This window comes from Anolis carolinensis, chromosome 5, assembly GCF_035594765.1.
Source record: "Anolis carolinensis isolate JA03-04 chromosome 5, rAnoCar3.1.pri, whole genome shotgun sequence".
NCBI classification, from domain to species: Eukaryota; Metazoa; Chordata; class Lepidosauria; order Squamata; family Dactyloidae; genus Anolis; species Anolis carolinensis.
In genome coordinates, this window is record NC_085845.1 from 51,826,476 (window position 1) to 51,847,779 (window position 21,304).

The 21,304-nt window shown below is 39.8% G+C and overlaps 1 protein-coding gene across 1 annotated transcript in view; it reads left to right on the forward strand.

Moving 5' to 3' along the window:
• Positions 1-441: 441 nt before the first annotated feature.
• gucy1b1 (guanylate cyclase 1 soluble subunit beta 1) overlaps positions 442-21,304 on the forward strand; it is a 74,443-nt gene continuing 53,580 nt past the window's right edge. Inside the window, exons 1-2 of the mRNA XM_008111932.3 lie at positions 442-592; positions 2,043-2,116. Coding sequence (XP_008110139.2) covers positions 590-592; positions 2,043-2,116 — 77 coding nt within the window. The 5' untranslated portion in view covers positions 442-589. The remainder of the gene's footprint in view (positions 593-2,042; positions 2,117-21,304) is intronic.

The following is a 21,304-nucleotide window of genomic DNA, read 5'->3' on the forward strand; positions in this document are numbered from 1 at the left end:
ATAAATAAAGCCGCCTTTGGAGGCTTTTAAGCAGAGGCTGGATGGCCACCTGTCGGGGTTGCTTTGAATGCGATTTCCTGCTTCTTGGCAGGGGGTTGGACTGGATGGCCCGTGAGGTCTCTTCCAACTCTTTGATTCTGAGGTTGAGAACCATACACCTACACTATAGAGTTAATACAGTTTGACACCACTTGAATGGCCATGGGTATGGAATAAGAAGAATTGTAATTTGGCATTTAGTCAGACGAGGATAAGGACAATGTAAAACTGCAACTCCCAAGGTGCCGTGAGTGTTAAGATACAGTGTAGACGCACCACTCGCCCTCTTCTCCTGCTTTTCTCTATTTATCAAACCCTCTCCCCCCGCCACCGCCCGCTTAGAATCCCCACCTCGGCTTCTGATTGGACCCCAGCTTCAGGGCTGCGCTTGTGATTGGCTACGGCGCAGTGACACTCCGAGGCGCAGCGGAATGCGGGGGCTGATTGGCGTCAGGAGCTGCTGTCGCCGCTACCTTTCTCCTCGTTGTCCTTCTCCTCCTTCTGTCTCAATAGCTTTTTGACCGCTGAGTCTCCGACCAGGAAAGGCGCGATGGTGAGTGGCGGAGGGGGGTCGCTTTCCCCTCCGAATAAATAAAAAACCATATTAGACAGAAGGAGATAAGAAAGGGAAAGGTGAAGATGGAGAACGGCGGGGAATGGAAGCGAGGAAAGAGAGGCCGCCGAGGGAGAGAGAGAGAGATGATGATGAAATTGGAAGGGATGCATCTACACTGTATCTTGAATGCATTTTAGCAGCCCATGGCTCAATGCTATGGAATCGTTGGAGTTGCACAGCCTGCAGCCTTTACTGAGTGCCTCAATGGACTATAACTCCGATAGCACTGAGCCATGGTGCCAAATCTGTATAGAAGCCTAGAATGAATGCAGTTTGGCATCCTTTATTTCCCAGTGCTGTGGGACTTGTAGTTTTCCAAGGCACAGAAGCAGAGAAGGCTCAAGACCTTGGAAAACTGCTTCTCCCAGGAATCCATAGTAAGGAACTGTGTTCATTCAGCAGTGTAGATCAGGTATGGGCAAACTTTGGCTCCTGCTGGTGTTTTGGACTTCAACTCCCACCATTCCTGGCCTCAGGCCCCTTCCTTTTCCCCCTCAGCCGCTTAAGCGGCTGAGGGGGAAAAGGAAGGGGCCTGAGGCCAGGAATGGTGGGAGTTGAAGTCCAAAACACCTGGAAGGGCCAAAGTTTGCCCATGCACCCTCAAAGCCAAGCAGCTGCATGACAACCTTGGAAGAGACTATGGGTGCATCTATATTGTAGAATTAATGCCGTTCGATTCCGCTTTAGCTGTCATTTCAATGCTATGGAATCAGGGGAGTTGTAGTTTTACAAAGCCTTCACCTTTCCCTGCCAAAGAGTGCTGAGGCCTCACCAAACCCATAGCGTTGAACCATGGCAGTACAAATGGTGTCGTACTGCACTGCAATCATTTTACCGGGTCAAAGCACCCTTTCTGCTGTTATGTTGTCGAAGGCTTTCATGGCCAGCATCACTGGGTTGCTGTGAGTTTTCTGTGCTATGTTCCCGAAGCATTCTCTCCTGACGTTTCACCCACATCTATGGCAGGCATCCTCAGAGGTTGTAGCGTCTGCTGGAAACTAGGCAAGAGGGGTTTCTATATCTGTGAAAGGTCCACGGTGGGAGAAAGAACTCTTGTCTGTTTGAGGCAAGTGCGAATGTAGCAATTGGTTGCCTTGATTAGCATTGAATGGCCCTGTAGCTTCAAGGACTGGATGCTCCCTGCCTGGGGAATCCTTTGTTAGGAGGTGTTAGCTGACCCTGATTGTTTTTTGTCTGGAATTCCCATGTTCTGAGTATTGCTCTTTATTTACTGTCTGTCTTTTCAGTTGTTGTTTTGTTGTTGTTGTTATGTTTATTTATACCCCACTTTTTCTCTCCACAAGGAGACTAATAGAGGCTCTGTTGCCATTTCCTCATTTATTTAGAAGCTTCTTTCTCTTCTTCTTGTTGTCTCTTTTTCCTACAGTACGGCTTCGTCAACCACGCCTTGGAGCTGCTAGTGATTCGGAACTACGGCCCTGAAGTCTGGGAGGATATCAAGTAAGTCAGAAGCAAGGCGGCCTTTCACCTGCCCAGCACCTGCCCTTGCTTCTCTTCACCTCTCTTTCAGTCCGTGAGACACTTTCCCCCAAATGCCTTCTTTCCTTGTGTTGTCGAAGGATTTCATGGCCGGAATCACTGGGTTGCTGTGAGTTTTCTGAGCTGTAAGGCCATGTTCCAGAAGCATTATCTCCTGACGTTTCACCCACAGCATTATCTCCTGACGTTTCACCCACAGTATCCTCAGAGGTTGTGAGGTATGTTGGAAACTAGGCAAGCAGGTTTTATATATCTGTGGAAGGTCCAGGGTGGGAGAAAGAACTCTTCTCTTTTGGAGGCAAGTGTGAATGTTGCAATTGATCACCTTGATTATCATTGAAAACGCTTGCAATTTCAAGGCCTGGCTGCTTCCTGCCTGGGGGAATCCTTTGTTGGGAGGTGTTAGCTGGCCTTGATTGTTTCTTGTCTGGAATTCCCCTGTGTTCTGAGTGTTGTTCTTTATTTACTGTCATGATTTTAGAGTTTTTAAAATAGTGGTAGCCAGATTTTGTTCATTTTCATGGTTTCCTCCTTTCTGTTGAAATTGTCCACATGCTTGTGGATTTCCATGGCTTCTCTGTGTAATATGACGTGATTGTTTGAGAGGTCCAGCATTTCTGTGTTTTCAAATAATATGCTGTATCCATTTTGGTTCATCAAGTGTTCTGCTCTGGCTGACTTCTCTGGTTGAGTTAGTCTACAGTACCTTTCATGTTCCTTGATGCGTTTTTGTACATTGCTGCGTTTGGTGGTCCCTATGTAGACTTGTTTACAAATATGTTGACAATTTCAACAGAAATGGTGAAACCATGCAAATGAACAACAGTATTAAAAAAAACTCTAAAAACAGGACAGTAAATAAAGAACAACACTCAGAAGACAGGGGAATTCCAGACATGAAACAATCAGGGCCGGCTAATATCTCCCAACAAAGGATTCCCCCAGGTGGGACTCAGCCAGGCCTTGAAGCTGCAAGGCTTTTCAATGCCAATCAAGATAATTAATTACAACATTCACACTTGCCTCAACAGACAAGAGTTCTCCCCCCCCCCCCCCGGGCTTTCAAAAGAAATATAAACCTCCCTTGCCTAGTTTCCAATATACCTCACAACCTCTGAGGATGCCTGCCATAGCTGTGGGCGAAATGTCAGGAGAGTACGCTTCTGGAACATGGCCATACAGCCCGGAAAACTCACAGCAATCCCTCCTTCCTTCCTCCCTGTTTTTCTGCCTTTTCCTTTATTTAGCCTTTAGCCTGGTTCTCATGCCCTTCAAGGCGCCAAGTAAAATCTCTTCCCACCCTTGAAAGAGAGGGAAAGAAAGATTGCAAGCTTGTTTTCTGCTTCTCTAGAGACCCAGACAAAGAGCAATGGATTCAAATTGCAGGGGAAAAGGGATGTCACCTAAACATGAATCAAAGTCTTCTGATAGTAAGAATGGTTCGGCAATGGAATATGCTGATGCCTTAAAGTGTGGTGGAGTCTACTTTGCTGGAGTTTTTTAAGCAGAGGCTGGATGGCCATCTGTCAGGAGTGCTTTGATTGCATGTTCCTGCATGGCAGAAAAGAGGTTGGACTGGATGCCCTTGTGTTCTTTTTCAACTCTAGGTTTCAGTGCTTCTCCATCACAGGCTCTGACTAAACAGTACAGAAAGTGCCACAGTGGCCTCCTTTTCTGCCCTGGGGAGATGCGCAGAGAGTGCATCAATGCTGCAGAATTAATCCAGCTTGACATATCAACTTTAACTGTCAAGCTCAATGTTATGGAATCCTGGGAGTTATAGTTTCACAAGGTATTTGTCTTTCTTGGCCCAGGAATTCCAGGTTGCACCTACACTGCAGAATCAATGCAGTTTGACATCCCTTGGACTGTCGCCGTGGCTCAATGCTGCGGAATCCTGGGAGTTGTAGTCTGGTGAGGCAACAGCACTCTTCGAGAGACAAGGATAAAGAAAACTGGCTGCATCTATTCATCTATTATTATTATTATTATTATTATTATTATTAATAATAATAATAATAATAATATCATCATCATCATCACCATTATGTTTATTTTTACATCACTGTTTCTCCCCACAAGGAGACTCAAAGCGGCTTACATTAAAAGCATTTCAATACAATTTAAAATCTACAAATACACAAACATTCAATCAGAATTAAATGTCATTGGTATTGTAATTCTACACCGTAGAATTAATGCACATTCACACCAGTTTGATTCAGTGTTATGGAATCACTGGAGTTGTAGTTTTGCAAGACATTTAGCCATCTCTGCCAAAGAGTGCTGGTGCCTCATCAAACTACAACTCCCAGGATTCCATAACATTGAGCTATGGTAGTTCAAGGCATGTCAAACTGCATGAAATCTACATATAGTGCAGACTGTATGTGTTTTATTCATAACTTGGGGTCTGCCTTTGTATATATGTAATATTGATTTATGGATCACTATTTTCTAAAGTATAGAGTTATATCATCATACAAAATTTCTCCGGTTTGATTCTAAATAAATTCAAACCATGTGTTAATTTATGTATACCGTGAGAGATCGTTTCTCTCCATTATCATTTATTTAATGTACATGTAGTCTACTGTTATTAAATGTTTCCCCAAACAGTCAATTGTCTCAGTAATTCCTGAGCTGTTCTGATTCTCTTTTTCATGCCTTGTAAAGCTGGTGGTATCCACATCCAGTCATGGATCATTCATTCCTGGAGTTTTGGCTGTCTCTCTTTTTCTGTTTGAAATATGGCATGGGCAAAGCTTCCTCCTCTGCTGGGATCTGTAATTAAGAAAGGGGGTTTTCTGTGGTGACAGTCACAACCGTATTCACAATATCATCAGTAAGTAATAAGTATAGGAGTTCCGGAGTATAGGAAGAACAAACATAAAGGAAACGGAGAAGAGTATTCACTGTTGCCTCTGTCAGGAGGTCCTGGACATAAACATAATCCATCTCTAGGCCTGGGTTTAAACTGTCATTTAAAGTCTCAGGAATTCATAGAAAATAGGCTGGAACAAAACCGGACTCATTTTTGTCCATTATAAAATTGCAAATTTGTACAAGTTCAACTCTTGAGGTTTTTCATTGAGGCATGAGCTCTTGAATAGCTTTTTTCCCGGGGTGTTTTCAATCTTTTGCATAATGTGATTCCACATCATGACATCTGTGCCTAATTCTAGATCTCCTCATAACAGACTATTTGTGTTAATATCTATCACCCTCTATCAGCTACCAGTATATGTGAATGATACAATGAGTTTGTCTTGTCTTCACTTTTCTAACAGCACACCCATGTTCACAATGAATTCTTAAGTGGAGTTTCTTCATCTGATATGTATGCAATACTTGGAAAGCATTTTAAGAATTAAGACTGTTTGTCATATCATGTGATGACTTCAGAACCAAAATATTTTACTGCCTTATGACATAACATCAAAGTTTATATTCTTCCTACGCTTACAACAACAGGTAGCATTTTTGTGCCTGAAATAACATATATTTTTCAAGGTCTTCTGTGTCTTTAGCCCTAAATATTATTGAACCACTAGTTAAGAATGGAAAAAGCAGCTTCTAGATCACATATTGATGAAAAACCAAGCTTGCTTTTTCAGGATACTGATTAATCAAGTTATATAAGAATTAACCTTAACTAATTAAAGCTGCTTATTGATATCAGTGGAGCCAGAATTACCTGGAAATTACCTCCACTGATATCAATGAGATTTCCAAGTAGGCATCTGCTGTATAGGGTTAAATTAATCAAATCAAGGTTTCGTTCAAATTACCTGGTTTGACTAATGAGTAGCTCAAGTTATCTATAGAATAGCCCTGTTTAAACTAATCAAGTATCTGCAAACTTTTACCTGTGGGGCTGCGGTGCCACCGTAGGTTAAACTGCTGAGCTGCTGAACTTGCTGACTAGAAGATTGAAGGTTTGAATCCACAGATGGGGTGAGCTCCAGCTGTTAGTCCCAACTTCTGCCAACCTAGCAGTTCGAAAACATACAAATGCGAGTAGATCAATAGGTACTGCCTTGGCAGGAAGGTAACAGCACTCCATGCAGCCATGCTGTCTATGACCTAGGAGGTTTCTATGGACAATGCATGCTCTTTGGTTTAGAAATTGAGATGAGAACCACCCCTCAGAGCTGGAAGGGGAAGCCTTTATCTTTATCTGTGCTATGGTTGTGTCTAGGCATTGAATATTTGCCTTTGTGTTTGTGTATGCTGGAATCCGCCCTGAGTCCCCTCAGGGGCAGAATACAAATAAAGTATTATCATCATCATCATCATCCCAGCAGTGAAGCAGTGCATAGACCTTAGAAGTTGGAAGAAGATGGAATGGAAAGATGAAATAGCCCAGAGCATTAAAGTGGCTGCTTATGTGGTTTAAACTCTGGATGTGGAGCTGTAGCATTTTGGACTGCAGAAAGAGGACTAAGCTTCATTTTCCTAGAGACAAAGACGTGGCTTGTAGCAGAAAGACATTAAAATATTTCACAAGAGACAACCAGTGCACATGCCAGTAAGAGGGAATTGCAGCCCTAACCTTCCTCTGCTACACATGCATGCTTGAAGCAGCACTAGTTCAGTCCTGTGCAGATCTGTGTGTGCCGTCAAGCTGCCTTGAAGGGTGGTGTTCTTAGGCAATGAGGTGGTTTAAACAAAGATAAATCATTACCATGCAACACAAGCCAGTGTTGCATTGCAACCCAGGGAGATTCTAGCAAATTCAGTTTCATTGCACAAAAGTTTGGAAGAGTTCCCTGTTCAGCCTAATGGAGCATGGTGTGCACTGCAATCCAAACTCTGTCATGTTGACGTCTCCCCAACTGGTGGCCATGCTGCCAGAAGAATTCAGCATATTGTAGTCCGAAAGTAGCATTTTTCTATGTTTTCCTTTAACATGAGTTTTCACTCAAGTTGACTCCTAGGACTGGAAAGGTGGTGAGAAAGGGATACTAATCATCTGTTTCTTGGACCCAGGAGGAATCACTTTTACAGTGAAGCATGAAATGAGGGAAGGATGAACTTGAGACACTTAACTGTTGGAAATAAGGTAGTCTTTCAGCATTTTCCAGCACAATTGTTCTTATGTTATTTTAGAACTATTCATCTTTGTCTAATTACCTCTAATTGCCTCAAAGAAACAAAAGAGTTTAAGAACTGTGATGAGAATTGCCATAATATGTTATTCTGTACAAATATTAAACACACCTGATTTGCAGTGAGAAGAGGGCTGGAGATCAAGAATGCTCACTCAAATAAAGCAAATAATTTTTCATTTGAAATCCTAATTCCATGCACATTTAATTAACTACAGTAAATTATTAGCCACCTGAGGTTTTTATGATTAATCAGCTAACATTTTTAAAAGTTGAAGAACAACCATACCTTATAACCACTAAGCATTCAGTATTGTACAAGGGTAATCTCATTTCTCTTTGTGTGAGATTACTGAATGCAGCCTCCTCTTACTTAATGTTGGGATGGTATAATATGATCTCAAAAAGCTCCTAACAGGTATAGATTTGTCCTCATGCTATTAAAATTGTCCAGTTGCTAAATAGTGGGCCGCACTGAATTTAGAAAATAAACCAGATTCTACAATATCAGAAAAAAATTATCTTTTTAATTGTCAGTAGTGCTAATCAACTTGACAAAACCAGCGTGGGAATAAATTGGCCAGCATTTGCCAGAGTCATCTTGAGGTAAGATCTTATTTTTAAAAGAAAGGTGAAATAAAATTAGAGCAAGTATAGTACAGTGATTTGAGTGTTGAAGAAGGACTCTGGGATACCAGGGTACAAATCCCCACTGAGCCATGAAAACCCATGATGGGCTTGGCCAGCTCCCACGATCTCAGCCTTTGGAGGAATGGTAAACTTTACTTTGCATAAATCTTGTCCAAAAATAAACCTAGGATAAAGTCATAAATCGGAATCAGCCTGAAAGTGCATAATGTGTTGCTTGCAACTTAACTGGGAATACATTTAAATTCATATTACTGTGGGGCTTGTTCTGCCCCCACGTTATCTTAACTACTTGGAGGGTGAACTTGCTGAGCAGGGAACAGATCGGAGACCATATAGTTAAATCAAAACATGAATTTATTAACTGACAAGAATTTTAGACTTTCTCTCCTCCTGAGTCTCACTACAAAGTCTTTATGAGGAGAGGTAAAGTCTTTGAGAGATAGACACAGTTCTGACCTAACTGAGGCTTTTGAATCTTTATTTCTTCTTATCGTCTCTTTCTTCTATGGCGTTCAACTGTTTCTGAGATGGCCTCAATATTTAACTCTGACTGGACTTGAATACAACTCATACAGCTCTGATTGGACGTGCTATTTTGTAGATCCTCCAGCCTTCCTCTCTCTTCACCTTCCAGTCACGAAAAGGCTGACTCTTCCAAAAACCAGAAGTGCCTTGCCTGACGCTCTGCCCCTAAGGGGATTCTTAAAGGGGCAGGGTGACGGAGGCTTCAGATACAAAAAGGCTGTCTAGATTGACCCCCCCCCCAAAAAAAAACTGTACATAAAATATGGATTCCTCTAACTAAAAAGGGCTTAACTAGGGGTAAACAGTGGGGGTCTTCATGGGGCACGATAGGACTGGTTCTTTCATATTCATTTTTTATCTGACAAAAGAGGCAGGATTTCAAAAGGGTAACTGATTATGGCAACATGACTGTGTGGCCAGCTGTTACAGGTAGGGCAGCATTTTAGCTAGTTTGTGATTTCTAGTGGTGAAAGTCTTAAGTACTGTTCTACAAAACTTTCATGTACATGTATACCTGCCCATTAGAGATGTAACATTTCTGGAAATATTGAAGCCATTATTTCAGGGTTTGTTTGGGGGTTTTTTTGGAAGGGAGGGATTTTTAAGAAATGAAATATTTCATTTAGTTATTTCAGCAACATGAAATGCATAACTTAGAACTTGATTTGACATACAATTACCATGCTTGGTATATTAAAAATATAGTTTAGGAGAAAATTATTTACATTTTATTTCTTCTCACAAATGGAGCTGCAAAAACATGGATTGTAAAGAGCATCTCGGTTAATAAGGAACTTGCGGTGTTTCTTTTACCATAAGAGTCGAGCAAAAAAAAAAAAAAAGAGAGAGCAAAAGTTAAGAGCTGAAGAAGCAATCACCATTAGTAAAACAAGAAATTTTATTTTCTTTCCTTTAGTGTTCCAAATAGAAATAAACAGATCTCTATTTAAAGGACTTAGAAGAAGAAACCAGGACTAGGATTTCAGTGATCAGGTGCCTCCGTTCTTTTTGGATTATCTGATATAGGCCAATTGATGTCACCTTCCCCTAGGGTCAGTACCATGTTCATGCTCATTGGATAAAATTGTTTCTTATATGGAAACTCAGGATAGAACCGTAACCATTGGCTCAGGCACTATCGCCAGACTGCACCTGAGTAGCACAGCTGTCCATAGTCTTACATAAAAGTATGCCTGCTACATTGATTTTTTGGAAATAATGTGAAGGAAATAAATACACCAAAACACGGTTCTATACATTTTATTAATTCTTCCATACAAAAATATTACATAATCTAGTTTTTCTAGTTATTCTAGAAAAATACTTGTAAAAAACAATGGAAATGAACATGTTTTCCCCCAAGTTTCTTCCCTCTAACAACCCCATCATTCACATCTTTATTGTCCATTACAGTACAACACTCCGTGAGCAATAACCTATTTTGAAGGGTGTGTAATTGATCGTGTTAGAAGTTAGTTGCCATGAATGAATAGCTTTGACCATCATTCCCAGTTACAGTCTACTTAGTGACCCCTTGCCTAATGCCAAGTCAGTCGTGGCAGCTGTTACAAATCAATTTAATGGATTAGCTGGCTTGATTTTTCTAGATCTCTGAAAGTTAAAAATAAATAAACATTAAAATAATTTCAAAGAACAGATGAAACTTTACAAAAAATCAGAATAGAACAAGTCAAAGGTGACATTGTTAAGGCTTATTGAAAATGGGGTACGTTTTAAAAGGACCAACACCAAGGATATATGTATTAAAGAAAAAAAATCATACTGTTGATCATTATGTGCAGGTGCTAATTTAGGTCAGCAAGTAAGTTTGGACCATACTCGGACTATAACTGTGTGTTTTAAGATACATTTTAGCTCTTTCTCCTTTGGAAGAAGAGCCATGCTCTTTGCATCTTGTAATGCTTACAAGGACTATGAAAGTTTGTTACACTGTAAGATATATTTTTGATGCAACACTGCAAGTTTATGTTTTATTTTACTCCTTACTCTGCTGAAAAGAGTAAAGTTTCAGGGTTTTTTTGCAACTGTGTAAAGTTATTGTGTCTTTGTTGGACTAGACTACATTCTGCTTGAAGCATAGCAGGTTATGGCCCCAGTCCAGCCCTAATATTGCAAAGACCCTAACAGAGGAAATTAATTTCACTTCCCTCTTGAAATTCAGAACTAAACTTTTATCAAGATACCCACGTCCTTCAAATAAGAACATGCCATTCTGCTCTTTTTAGAGGCTTTAAATATCACTGAAATTCAGAAATAAGTTTTATCAATATTCTCTTCTTAAAATGGAACATGTCATTCTGGTCTTTAAATATCATGACAGTTCTTCAATTTGGTTAGAGACGTGTCTGTGGAGCAGTGGTTTCCATACATGGTGCAGTCTCTAAAGGCACTATTCTTGTCTATTTTTGCTTAAATGTGTTAAAGAAATGATGGTGCAGTGCTTTACTTATCATCAAGACATTTGCTCAGTGCCATTGAAGTAATTTATTCTGGAAAAGTTGACTATATAAATGGGAAAAATGACTCATGCAAAATTTCATTTTTCATCCTAACCTCTTTTTTCTCTTGAGCAAATGAAATTCTTTTGTTAGTAAGGAAAACTTTTTCTGTTTTTCTGTTTACCTGTTATATATGACTATTGAAGCCAACATATTATTAATGTATTTGTACTTGCAAGCCCATCTGATCTCACTACAAAAAGATAGGAGGTTTTATCTTGGACTTGTATTTAATCCTATGGATTTCTAATTGGATATTTACAGTTGTGGCCAAGAAATGCCAGACCAAAAAGCTAGGAAAGGTCCAGAAAACAAACCATATCCAGATGTTTGAAACTGCAAAACAGCCATTTTTTTCAGTAAACATTTTCAAAAGGGAAGGTTAGAAATAGTGTACTGTCTGGGGAGTTCATGTCAGCTTCACTTTTCATAACAATGTCCAGTCTGAATATCTATTTGTATTGGGTTCTTTGGTTTTCTTGAACTACCATAACCTCCAAAGATTATGTCTTATCCTAATTTACTTTCCACAGCAAGCTATTCAACTAACATTGCTGTCTCATTAACCAATGATAGCAGCTAAATTGCATTTCAATAGGGCAAGTGCTGACCTGGATGCAGTTGTTTTGGTGATGCTTCAAAACTACTGCAGGGACCTAGTGGTGGGATGGGAGAGACTTGGGTATGATGGTATTTGCTTTACTGCTTCTCACATCGTAAACTATTTGTAACAGAATTTATCTGAATTCAGTCTCCATTTCATCTAAAAATTAGATTGTATATTCTTTGTATGAGACCAATCAGTATTTGAAATGGAATTGTGTACTAATGAAGAACACCTTATTGGAAAAATATATAAAGTATTACTGAAAACTGATAAAGGATTGTATGATTAAATGGGCACAAAATGTCAGCCAGAGCATAGAACTAAATAAATGGGAAAAATGTGGATTATTGATTTAAAGAAAATTTGATGCTACGATCTTAGATAACATTTTAATAAAATGACGAACAGGTGGTACCTCACCCCAGCAAAAGGGAAGAAACAACAAGTGCTGGAAATTTAAAGAATGGGAAGGAACTTTCTTACACATGTAGTGGTCCTGTAAAAAAACAAGAGAATTCTGGGGCAAGGTACAAAAAACACTGCAATAAATCTTTCATTCAACAATACAATTGGAACCCAAATTATTTTTATTGGGAATATCAAATTAAAAAACCAGTATTTCACTACATGATAATAGCAGCAAGAACAGCATACACACAGTTCTGGAAGAAGAGAGACCTTCCAATAATAGAAGAATGGATGGTTAAAGTCTTTAAAATAGCAGAAATGGGCAAATTAGCAATGATGAACAAAGAAAAGCTCAAAAAAACTTTATCAAGGACTGGGAACCAATTCTAAACTATGCGAATTTAAAACAAAGAAAAGAAAGGAAACGTTTTTATAGAAGGCATCATAATTTAACCTGTTAGAATCCGTGTAGGGAATTTATAAATAATATCAGATCAAAAGGAGGAATAAAAAGGTAAAGGTAAAGGTTTTCCCCAGTCATGTCCAACTCTGGGGGTTGGTGCTCATCTCCATTTCTAAGCCAAGGAGCTGGCGTTGTCCGTAGACACCTCCAAGGTCATGGGGCTGGCATGACTGCATGGAGTGCCATTACCTTCCCACCAAAGCGGTACCTATTGATCTACTCACATTGGCATGTTTTCGAACTGCTAGGTTGGCAGAAGCTGGGGCTAACAGTGGGTGCTTACTCCATTCCCCGGATTTGAACTTGTGACCTTTCAGTCTGCAAGTTCAACAGCTCAGTGCTTTAACACGCTGTGCCACATATGCAAATGTCTCCAACCCAACCCAACCCAACCCAAGGGACCTCCCACCCCTCACTAAATTGGGAGGGGTGGGAGGAGGAGAGAGTATAACCAAATACAAATATTGTATAGATGTTAGGAAGTATTGTGTTGGTCCATACATATGCATATATACTTACACACACACACACACACACACACACACGTATATATATGTATATTTGTTTCACTGTTTTTATGAATATGTAAATTAAGATAAAACATATTATTCATTGTATGAATAGGAAAGGTGCTAGATTCACCAGATATTTGTCTGCTTTGTTTGCCTTTTAAGTTGCAGAGCTTAAATGTAATTTGTGTTGTTTCCAATTTAATTTGCCAGTTTGCATAATATATACTAAATGTTTCAAATGTTTTCAGGTGTCTAATAACTGACTTCATTGAACTTCCACTAGCAATAAAAGCCATGTTAAATTTTCTCCCAAATTCCCAAAACAACTAAGAGAGATTGTAATAGCGGGATTTAGTTCTAGACAATATATCTCTGAGGCTTCTTTAAATAGTCTTTAGCCTTTAGGGGGTTGAGCAGAAAATTCCGTACATAATTTTGTAACAGTCTGTAGGTTTAGGCTGCTATATTTAGAAAATTGCTTTTTCTGAAAACTCAAAGGAGCTCTGGATTTAGCTTTTCAAAGATTTGCTGTCATAACAAATTCTGCTTTTTTACAAACCTCAGCACTGCGCATTTGACAAGGTGATGCTCCAAAACGACTGCAGGGACCTGGGGTTCAATGGGAGGAACTTGGTTGTTTTTCATGTCTTACACTGTTTAAGAAGCACTGCCAAGTTTTTCTTTTCTTTGTAAAGGCAAGGCAAAATGAGAAAAATGTCACATAAAGATGTGTGACACTAATAATCACTGGCTTCCAGGAAAGTTTCACTGATTATTTTCAGTTTAGTAATTTGTGTATGAGGTTCTCTTAGAACTGTACATGGAATAGACTCAATCAACAGCATGTAATATTCAATGTGATCTTTAAATGGATTTTACTATGCAAGATGCTGCTTGTGTGTTGAATTATTCAGTATAATATCCCTTATTCTCACGTCAGATTCACATTTACTTAAACAATATTTCAGAGTTTGAGTGGAGCTGAATTAAATATAGTAACCTTTGGAAGACTGGGATATTTTGACATATCTGGTCTATTGTCAATAATATTATAGCATTTAATCTAAATGGCATATTATGAAGACGTTGATACCTGTGATACTGAAAAAGATTGGTTTGTAAGCTGTACAGTTAAAAACATTAGAAAATACTTCATTCTGAGTGAGACTCTTTTCAATCTATTATTGTTGATAACGAAGTATAGTATCTCTCCAGTGTTTCAGGCTGGAGAATAGCTCTACGGAGATGATAGGGAGTGAACCTGTCTATTTTGAGTTTTATAATATCTAATTTTTAAAAAACCCTCCAAAATGCATATCTACAGGCCTAATAAATCAGTGGCTTTGTTCTTTGGAAAATTGATTTTTATTGACTTTTATGATTGTGATTTATACAGATATATCATATGAAAATAATGATCCTAGAAAGGCTGAATGGAAGCATGAAAAGCATGACTAAATTAATTAATGTTGCTGGTATTTTAAAAAGATGATTCAGGACCAATTCCCCTGTAATAAAAAATGATTAAATTAATCTGATTAATTCCACCATTCCTTTTATAATCCTAAATTAATATTTGTTCTCCAGTTATCCATGCATTGTGAATTGATTACTGCAGTGAATAGCACACAGGATAACTTTGCAATTTTTCCAAAAGTGGGAAATTGCATAATAAAGTTTGCACACCTCTCCCATAAGTTTGGTAGTTCTTTTGATAGTTTCTGGCAGAAAAACAAAGATGGATGGTGGGAAGTCAATTTTCGCCCAGAAACCGAGTTGGTGGTGGCGAATGAAATTTTAGACTGGGTGTAATAGCTTGATGGAAGCTCAAATATTCCTGAGAATGATACCAAGCAAACTTGTTTTCTGCTGCCCTGGAGACTAGGACATGGAACTATGGCTTCAAACTACAGGAAAGGAGATTCCACCTGAACATTAGGAAGAACTTCCTAACTGTGAGAACTATTCAGCAGTGGAACTCTCTTCCCTGGAGTGTGGTGGAGGCTCCTTCTTTGGAGGCTGGATGGCCATCTTTCAGGGGTGCTTTGAATGTGATTTTTCTGCTTTTGCCAGGTGGTTGGACTGGATGACTCACGGGGTCTCTTCCAACTCTATGATTCAATGAGTCTATGATTCTATGATGAAAATTTTCAAGAAGACAACTGTAAAGAAGTGTATGATTTTATTTTGCTTAATGATGATATGTTTATTTGATTTGTTTAAACAGTCAGGTTTGGTTAATTTAATATGGTGAGTATTAGAGCTGTTAATACCAGGAGGTAGCCAGCTCAGCAATGAAGGACAGTTGCTATGACAACGGGGGCGGAGCCAACCGCCATTTTGAAAGGAAAAGGGGTTTTAAAACCCAGTTTCAGTCTGTGATTTTTAGTCGCAGGAAGAAGACTGATTCTCATGTGGAGGATCAGGGTGGCTCAAATAAAAGAATTTGAGTCAGGTCTAAAATAAAAGGATTTATTTTAGATAGTCTGTGGTTTTGAATCACAGGGAGCAGTCTGGTTTCAAGACTGAAGGAAACCAGGAGGGACAGACCTCTATTAGGCCAGACTAAGCAAGTTAGGGACTTGTTTAGGGTCAGTTATAGAGGCTGTGGATTAGGGAAAGTTAATCCCAGTAGATCCAGGAGGATCAGGTTTTAGTCTGGTTGGGAGGAAGAAGTATTTTGAAAGTTTGAACACCTCATATCTGTTTGTAACCATTAAGCTAAGTGCCTTTAAAAAGTTATAAGAAACCATCAAGCTCTGTACAAGCAATAAACTTGTTTTGATTTTATTCCACCTAAGTCTCTGTCACAATTATATACCAAGTTAAGCGACATCATCATCTGAGGTAAAATAAACAAAGAAATCATTAAAAAGAACCAGTGCCATCTGCCTGACGTCTCCTCAAATGGTGGCAGCGAAGAAGATAATTAAATAAATAATTAATTAAAATCATCATTCATAAAACATCTTTATAATTGGTGGTATCTGTGTGTGTGGTGGGACCAAAAAGGATTCCATCTCTGTCACACATCTCTCACCTCTCCACAATTGGTGGCAGCGGTGGGATCTGAAAGGGTTCCTCCCTGTCATACTTCTCCACAACAACCATACTTTCTTATGTCAGCATAAGAAAGAAAGTTGTTTTGACAGGATCATAACATATACACTATAATCTCAACACCCACAGGGGATGTGTTCAAAGCTCACCCATGGATACCTGAAACTTCAGATAATAGCAGACCCTCTAAATATTTTTGGGAATATTTTTTTGAATGTGGAGAAGTGGAATAAGGCAAAAATTTTCCTCCAGAAAATTGAGGGTGATGGGGGATTTAAAGAATGGGGCGGGAATAAGAAAACACATGTTAGATGCAATTAAAGCGTCAGTCGCCCTAGGCTGGAAGAACCAAAAGAAATGGGATACAAAAACTTGGTAGAAATATTTAGCTGATTACCTCCTCCAAGACTATCTTAGCAAAAGGAAATGTTATTACAGGAAGGGCCAAATCGGAAAGACCTGGGAGGCCAAATGGAAAGGTCTTGTTTCCAGAATAAAGGGGAAAGATAAATATAAGGAATTAAACAAGATTATCCTCATGATCGAACAATGATAATAACTACAGAAAAATTAGTAAACTGTTCCTGGGGAGAGGAGGGAGGGAGAAAGAGGGGAAATAATACAAACATGTGTTAGCAATGGAAAATGTTTTGAATGCTTGTACAATGTTGTGTTTGTAGTAGCACTATACACAATATATATAGAGAGGGGGTTAAGTGAAACTGTGGGTATTGAGTCTATGGATTAGGTACGGTAATTGTATTTTAATAAGTTAATTACAGTATGAAAAGTTGTGTGTTTGCTTGAGTGGAAAAATATTTTATTATAAGCAGAAAAAGGGAGGCATCTAGTGACACCTTAAAGAATGAAAGTCTACCACATTCCTCACCTTTTTTTCTTTATATGAATTAAAGTACCAGCCACAACCAAGCATGGCACTTACATGCCCATATTTGCAGTGCTGCTGTTTAAACTTTAGTACCTTCTTAAAAGGTAAATCCGCCCTGCCTCTAAGCAGCTAGCATAGACACGCCAAAAGCCCATCTAATGGGCCAAATAACCATGAACTTTGTGGCATCCACATGATGCATGGAGCCAGTTCACTAAGCATTGTGGACTCCCTTCCTGCACAGTTGCAGACTTTCTCCTACTGTTGCAGTGACACTGAGGCTGACAGTCTTCTGGGACTGGGCTGGAGTATATGGCATGTGTAGATGTACTGTCAATCAATGAGAGCATGATAAGCTAACACAGCTTAAGCCCCATTCTTTGAGTTTACCATAGTTGGGACTAACATTTAGAGTTTAGCTCAATATAGTAATATGAACATCCTAGAGAAAAGGCTTCACATTATTGGAATGATCTCGCCAATGATCAAGAACTGAAATGCATCTTACCCAGGACATGCCAAGTTTTATTTAATTTTATGCTGTTATGAAAAGCTGCTCTGTACCTTTAGATACAGTTTTTGAAGCATCACTTATATAGGGCTTGTGCAGAAGCACTCCAGTTGATGCTTTCTGTTAATTTAAATTCTAAACACGACACCCCTATTAAGTTTCCAGTCCCAATTCAAAGTGCAGGTTTTGACCTATAAAAGCCCTAAATGGTTCAGGACCTGCCTATTTTCGGGACCGCATCTCCCCCTATGAACCTGCGTACTCTTAAGATTCGCTGGGGGGCCCTCCTCTTGTTCCCACCACCGTTACAAGTACAGTTGGTGGGGATGAGAGAGAGAGGGCCTTCTCAGTGGTGGCCCTCTGACTTTGGAACTCCCTCCCAAGGGAAATCAGACAAGCCCAGTCCCTAAGTTGTACAATAATATTCCATTCTCTGCACTTCACCCAATACCCGGCCCTATGATATTCTGCTTGCACCATTGATTTTGCTTAGTCAATCCAGTCCCTCTAATAGCTCCTTACTCTCACCACTGCAGGATCCATCCCATGGTAGTAGACAAGATAGAATCCTCTGTAGCTCTTCGATCACGGAGACCTGACTAGGGCTTCCTGATGCCAATTCCATTCTGCCTGTCTCCCTGGGGGGGGGGGGGTGGTGGTGGATCGGGGCCGGGGGGGACTATTGAGGTTGTGTGGGGGAGGAGGAAGATTGGTCACTATTTTCCCAGGGATAAGTGCATTAGTGTTCTTTCAACCTTGGAGAAGGATAGACATGGTAGCCTCTGTGGCAGTCCCCTCGGGTTGAAGGTCCTGCTGCTTAATGCCAGGTCTGTTAATGGTAAATCAGCTATCATCCAGGACTTGATCTTGGATGAAGCGGCAGACCTGGCCTGCATCACCGAAACCTGGCTGGATGAGCTGGGCGGAGTAAATCTCACCCAGCGGTGTCCTCCGGGCTTCGGGGTGCATCAGCAGGCCAGACCTGGAGGGCGGGGAGGTGGGTCGCAGTGGTCTTTCAGCAGTCCATTTCCCTGGTCAGGTGCGCTGTCCCGCAATCTACAGGTTTTGAATGCGTTCATCTTAAGGTGGGATCCCATGACAGTTTGGGGATTCTGCTGGTGTACCGTCCACCCTGCGGCACAGAAGTCTCCCTGCCCGAGCTAGTAGAGGTGATCTCTGGTGTGGCGTTGGTCTCCCAGCAGCTGGTAGTGCTGGGGGACTTTAACATTCATGCCGAGACCGCCTTAACAAGCACAGCTCAAGACTTCATGGTTGCCATGGTAACCATGGGGCTGTCCCAGGTGATATCTTGTCCCACCCATCAAGCTGGACACACACTCGACTTGGTTTTTATTGCGGTTGACGGTGAGGTTGGAGTGGAAGAGCAAAACAACCTTCCATTGTCATGGTCTGACCATCACCTGATCAGCTTAAGTCTTACTGTGACCTTGAATCTCCACAGGGGTGGTGGACCCATTAAGATGGTCTGCCCCAGGAGGCTAATGGATCCAGATGGATTCCTGAGGTCTCTTGGGGATTTTCCTGTCATGGAGGCTGACGATCCTGTCGATGCCCTGGTGGATCGCTATAATAGTGAGATGTTGAGGGCAATTCACACGATCACCCCCGAACATCCCCTCTCGCTGTGTAGAGCCACTCCAGCTCCCTGGTTTTCCAAGGAGCTGGCAGTGATAAAGCACTCGAGAAGGAGACTAAAATGCATCTGCCAGACATCTCGCAGTCTATCTGACTGAACACGGGCTAGAGCCTCTATTAAGGCCTACTCCACGGCTTTGCGGGCAGCTGGGAAGGCTTTCTCGTCTGCCTGCATAGCGTCTGCAAAGAATAGATCTTATTATTATTATTATTATTATTATTATTATTATTATTATTATTATTATTATCATCATCATCCCATGCCCGGCCCTTTTATAGCCTGGTTACGTCCATTGTACTACAGCAGTTGATTTCGTTGAGTATTGTTTTGATTGAGTTTAAACATAGTTATTTTATATTCTTATGTTTTATTGAATTACGCTTTTATCTGGATTACTATATTTAACTATTTTTTATTTTAATTGTGTTTTTGCTTTAATCGATTGTTTTGTATTTGTGTCTATGTGCATTTTGTCCCATATGTAAGCTGCCCCAAATACCTTCAAGGAGATGGTGGCGGGATATAAGAATAAAGTTATTTATTTATTTATTTATTTATTATTATTATTATTATTAAACAGATTTAGGTTGATTGCATGTTGAAAATTTCTGTCAAATCCCCAAATGTCCAATTAAAATTGACAAAATGTTCCATGTTTGTAGATCAATTACAATGAGAAAAGGCATATAATATATGCTTTTTCCACATGGCATTTATTTTCCAGTTGTTACGTCTTGTAAAAGTAACAAATGTATTTTGTGTGTATTAACGTATCTATGTATGTTAATTCTGATTTTATCTCCAGAAGATTGCCTTTTCAAATCCTACATTAAACACACTCGTCCACAGAACTGATAAAAATAGCCACAAATCCAGAGTCCTATAAATAGACCTGTTTGCTTTATACACAAAGGAAGCGCCTTGGATAGATTCCCATTTTTAAAATTTTTGTTGCTCATGATAATTTTTTCCACTAACTGAATGTTTATAACATTTGCAGCATCTCTAGGAATGACACAGTCAACGCTCATGTGAATACTCATCTACTTTGTTTCTTAATGATGCCAGAATATGATGGATAACTCAGAGGCAAAAAAGAATAAGGATTTTACAAATCTAAAAATATACCAGAGGGACGGTTGCAGGTGGAGTTGTGCATGCAGGTACTAAAAATGCTAAAGTCTCCTCCGCTACACAGTGTGTCAGACACTGAAGTGTTGTCCTGCTGAACTTCTAACAATTGGTATTTATTTAGAGTGGACCATGTTGTTGATTTAAGCCTATTCTACTAGTTATACTGTATATCAGCTGAATGAAAGTCTGGCTCTTTTTCTAACTGTTAGTTAGCACAATGTATGCCAGCCTGAATTCATTGATGGTATATTGTAAGCTGCATGATGGTATATTGTAAGAACTGCAGTTGCAGTGATAAGTAGATCTTGTGCATAGATGTTTTGCAACCTGAACTTAGGTTGGCCAGTCAACAGGATATTTGTTTTCACAACCTTTCTGAATCCATTTCGGTTAACTCAGTGAGATACATCAAACATGGTGTCTTAGGGGCCATCCAGACAGGCACTAAAATGCACACCCTCTTGCTTCTTCAAGTGGGGTGCCCAGATGACGCCCCACGGAAACACGAATGCTTCATAGACCCCTGTAAAGCCCATTCTACACTGTCATATAAAATCCAGATTATCTGCTTTAAACTGGATTATATGGCAGTGTAGACTCATATAATCCAACGAAGATAATGTGGATTATCTGATTTGATAATCTGAATTATATACCAGCATAGAAAGGGCCTTGCACTGCCATATAAAATCCAGGTTATCTGCTTTGAACTGGATTATATGGCTGTGTAGATTCATATAATGCAGTTCAAAGAAGATAATATGGATTACTGTATCTGATTTGATAATCTGGATTGTATGGCAATGTAGAAGAGGCCATAGTTCACCTGCTTAGCTACTGCCACACCTTAAAGGAAGGCATAGAAAAGTTTGAGGTTGCTGGAGATGAGGAAAAATACTTTTTTTAGACTACGAATTCCATCATGGACTCCGGTTATTTTTCCAAATTCTGGTGGTTGCCAGAAAAAGGAACACCCTCTTGTGGAAACCTATTATTTGAGAATTGTCTGGAATCCTTGGTTATATTGATGGTTCTATTCATACTAGACATAGTGTTATTCCAAAAAAAAAAATGTTCCAAAGTGCTATTTCCTAATAACAGT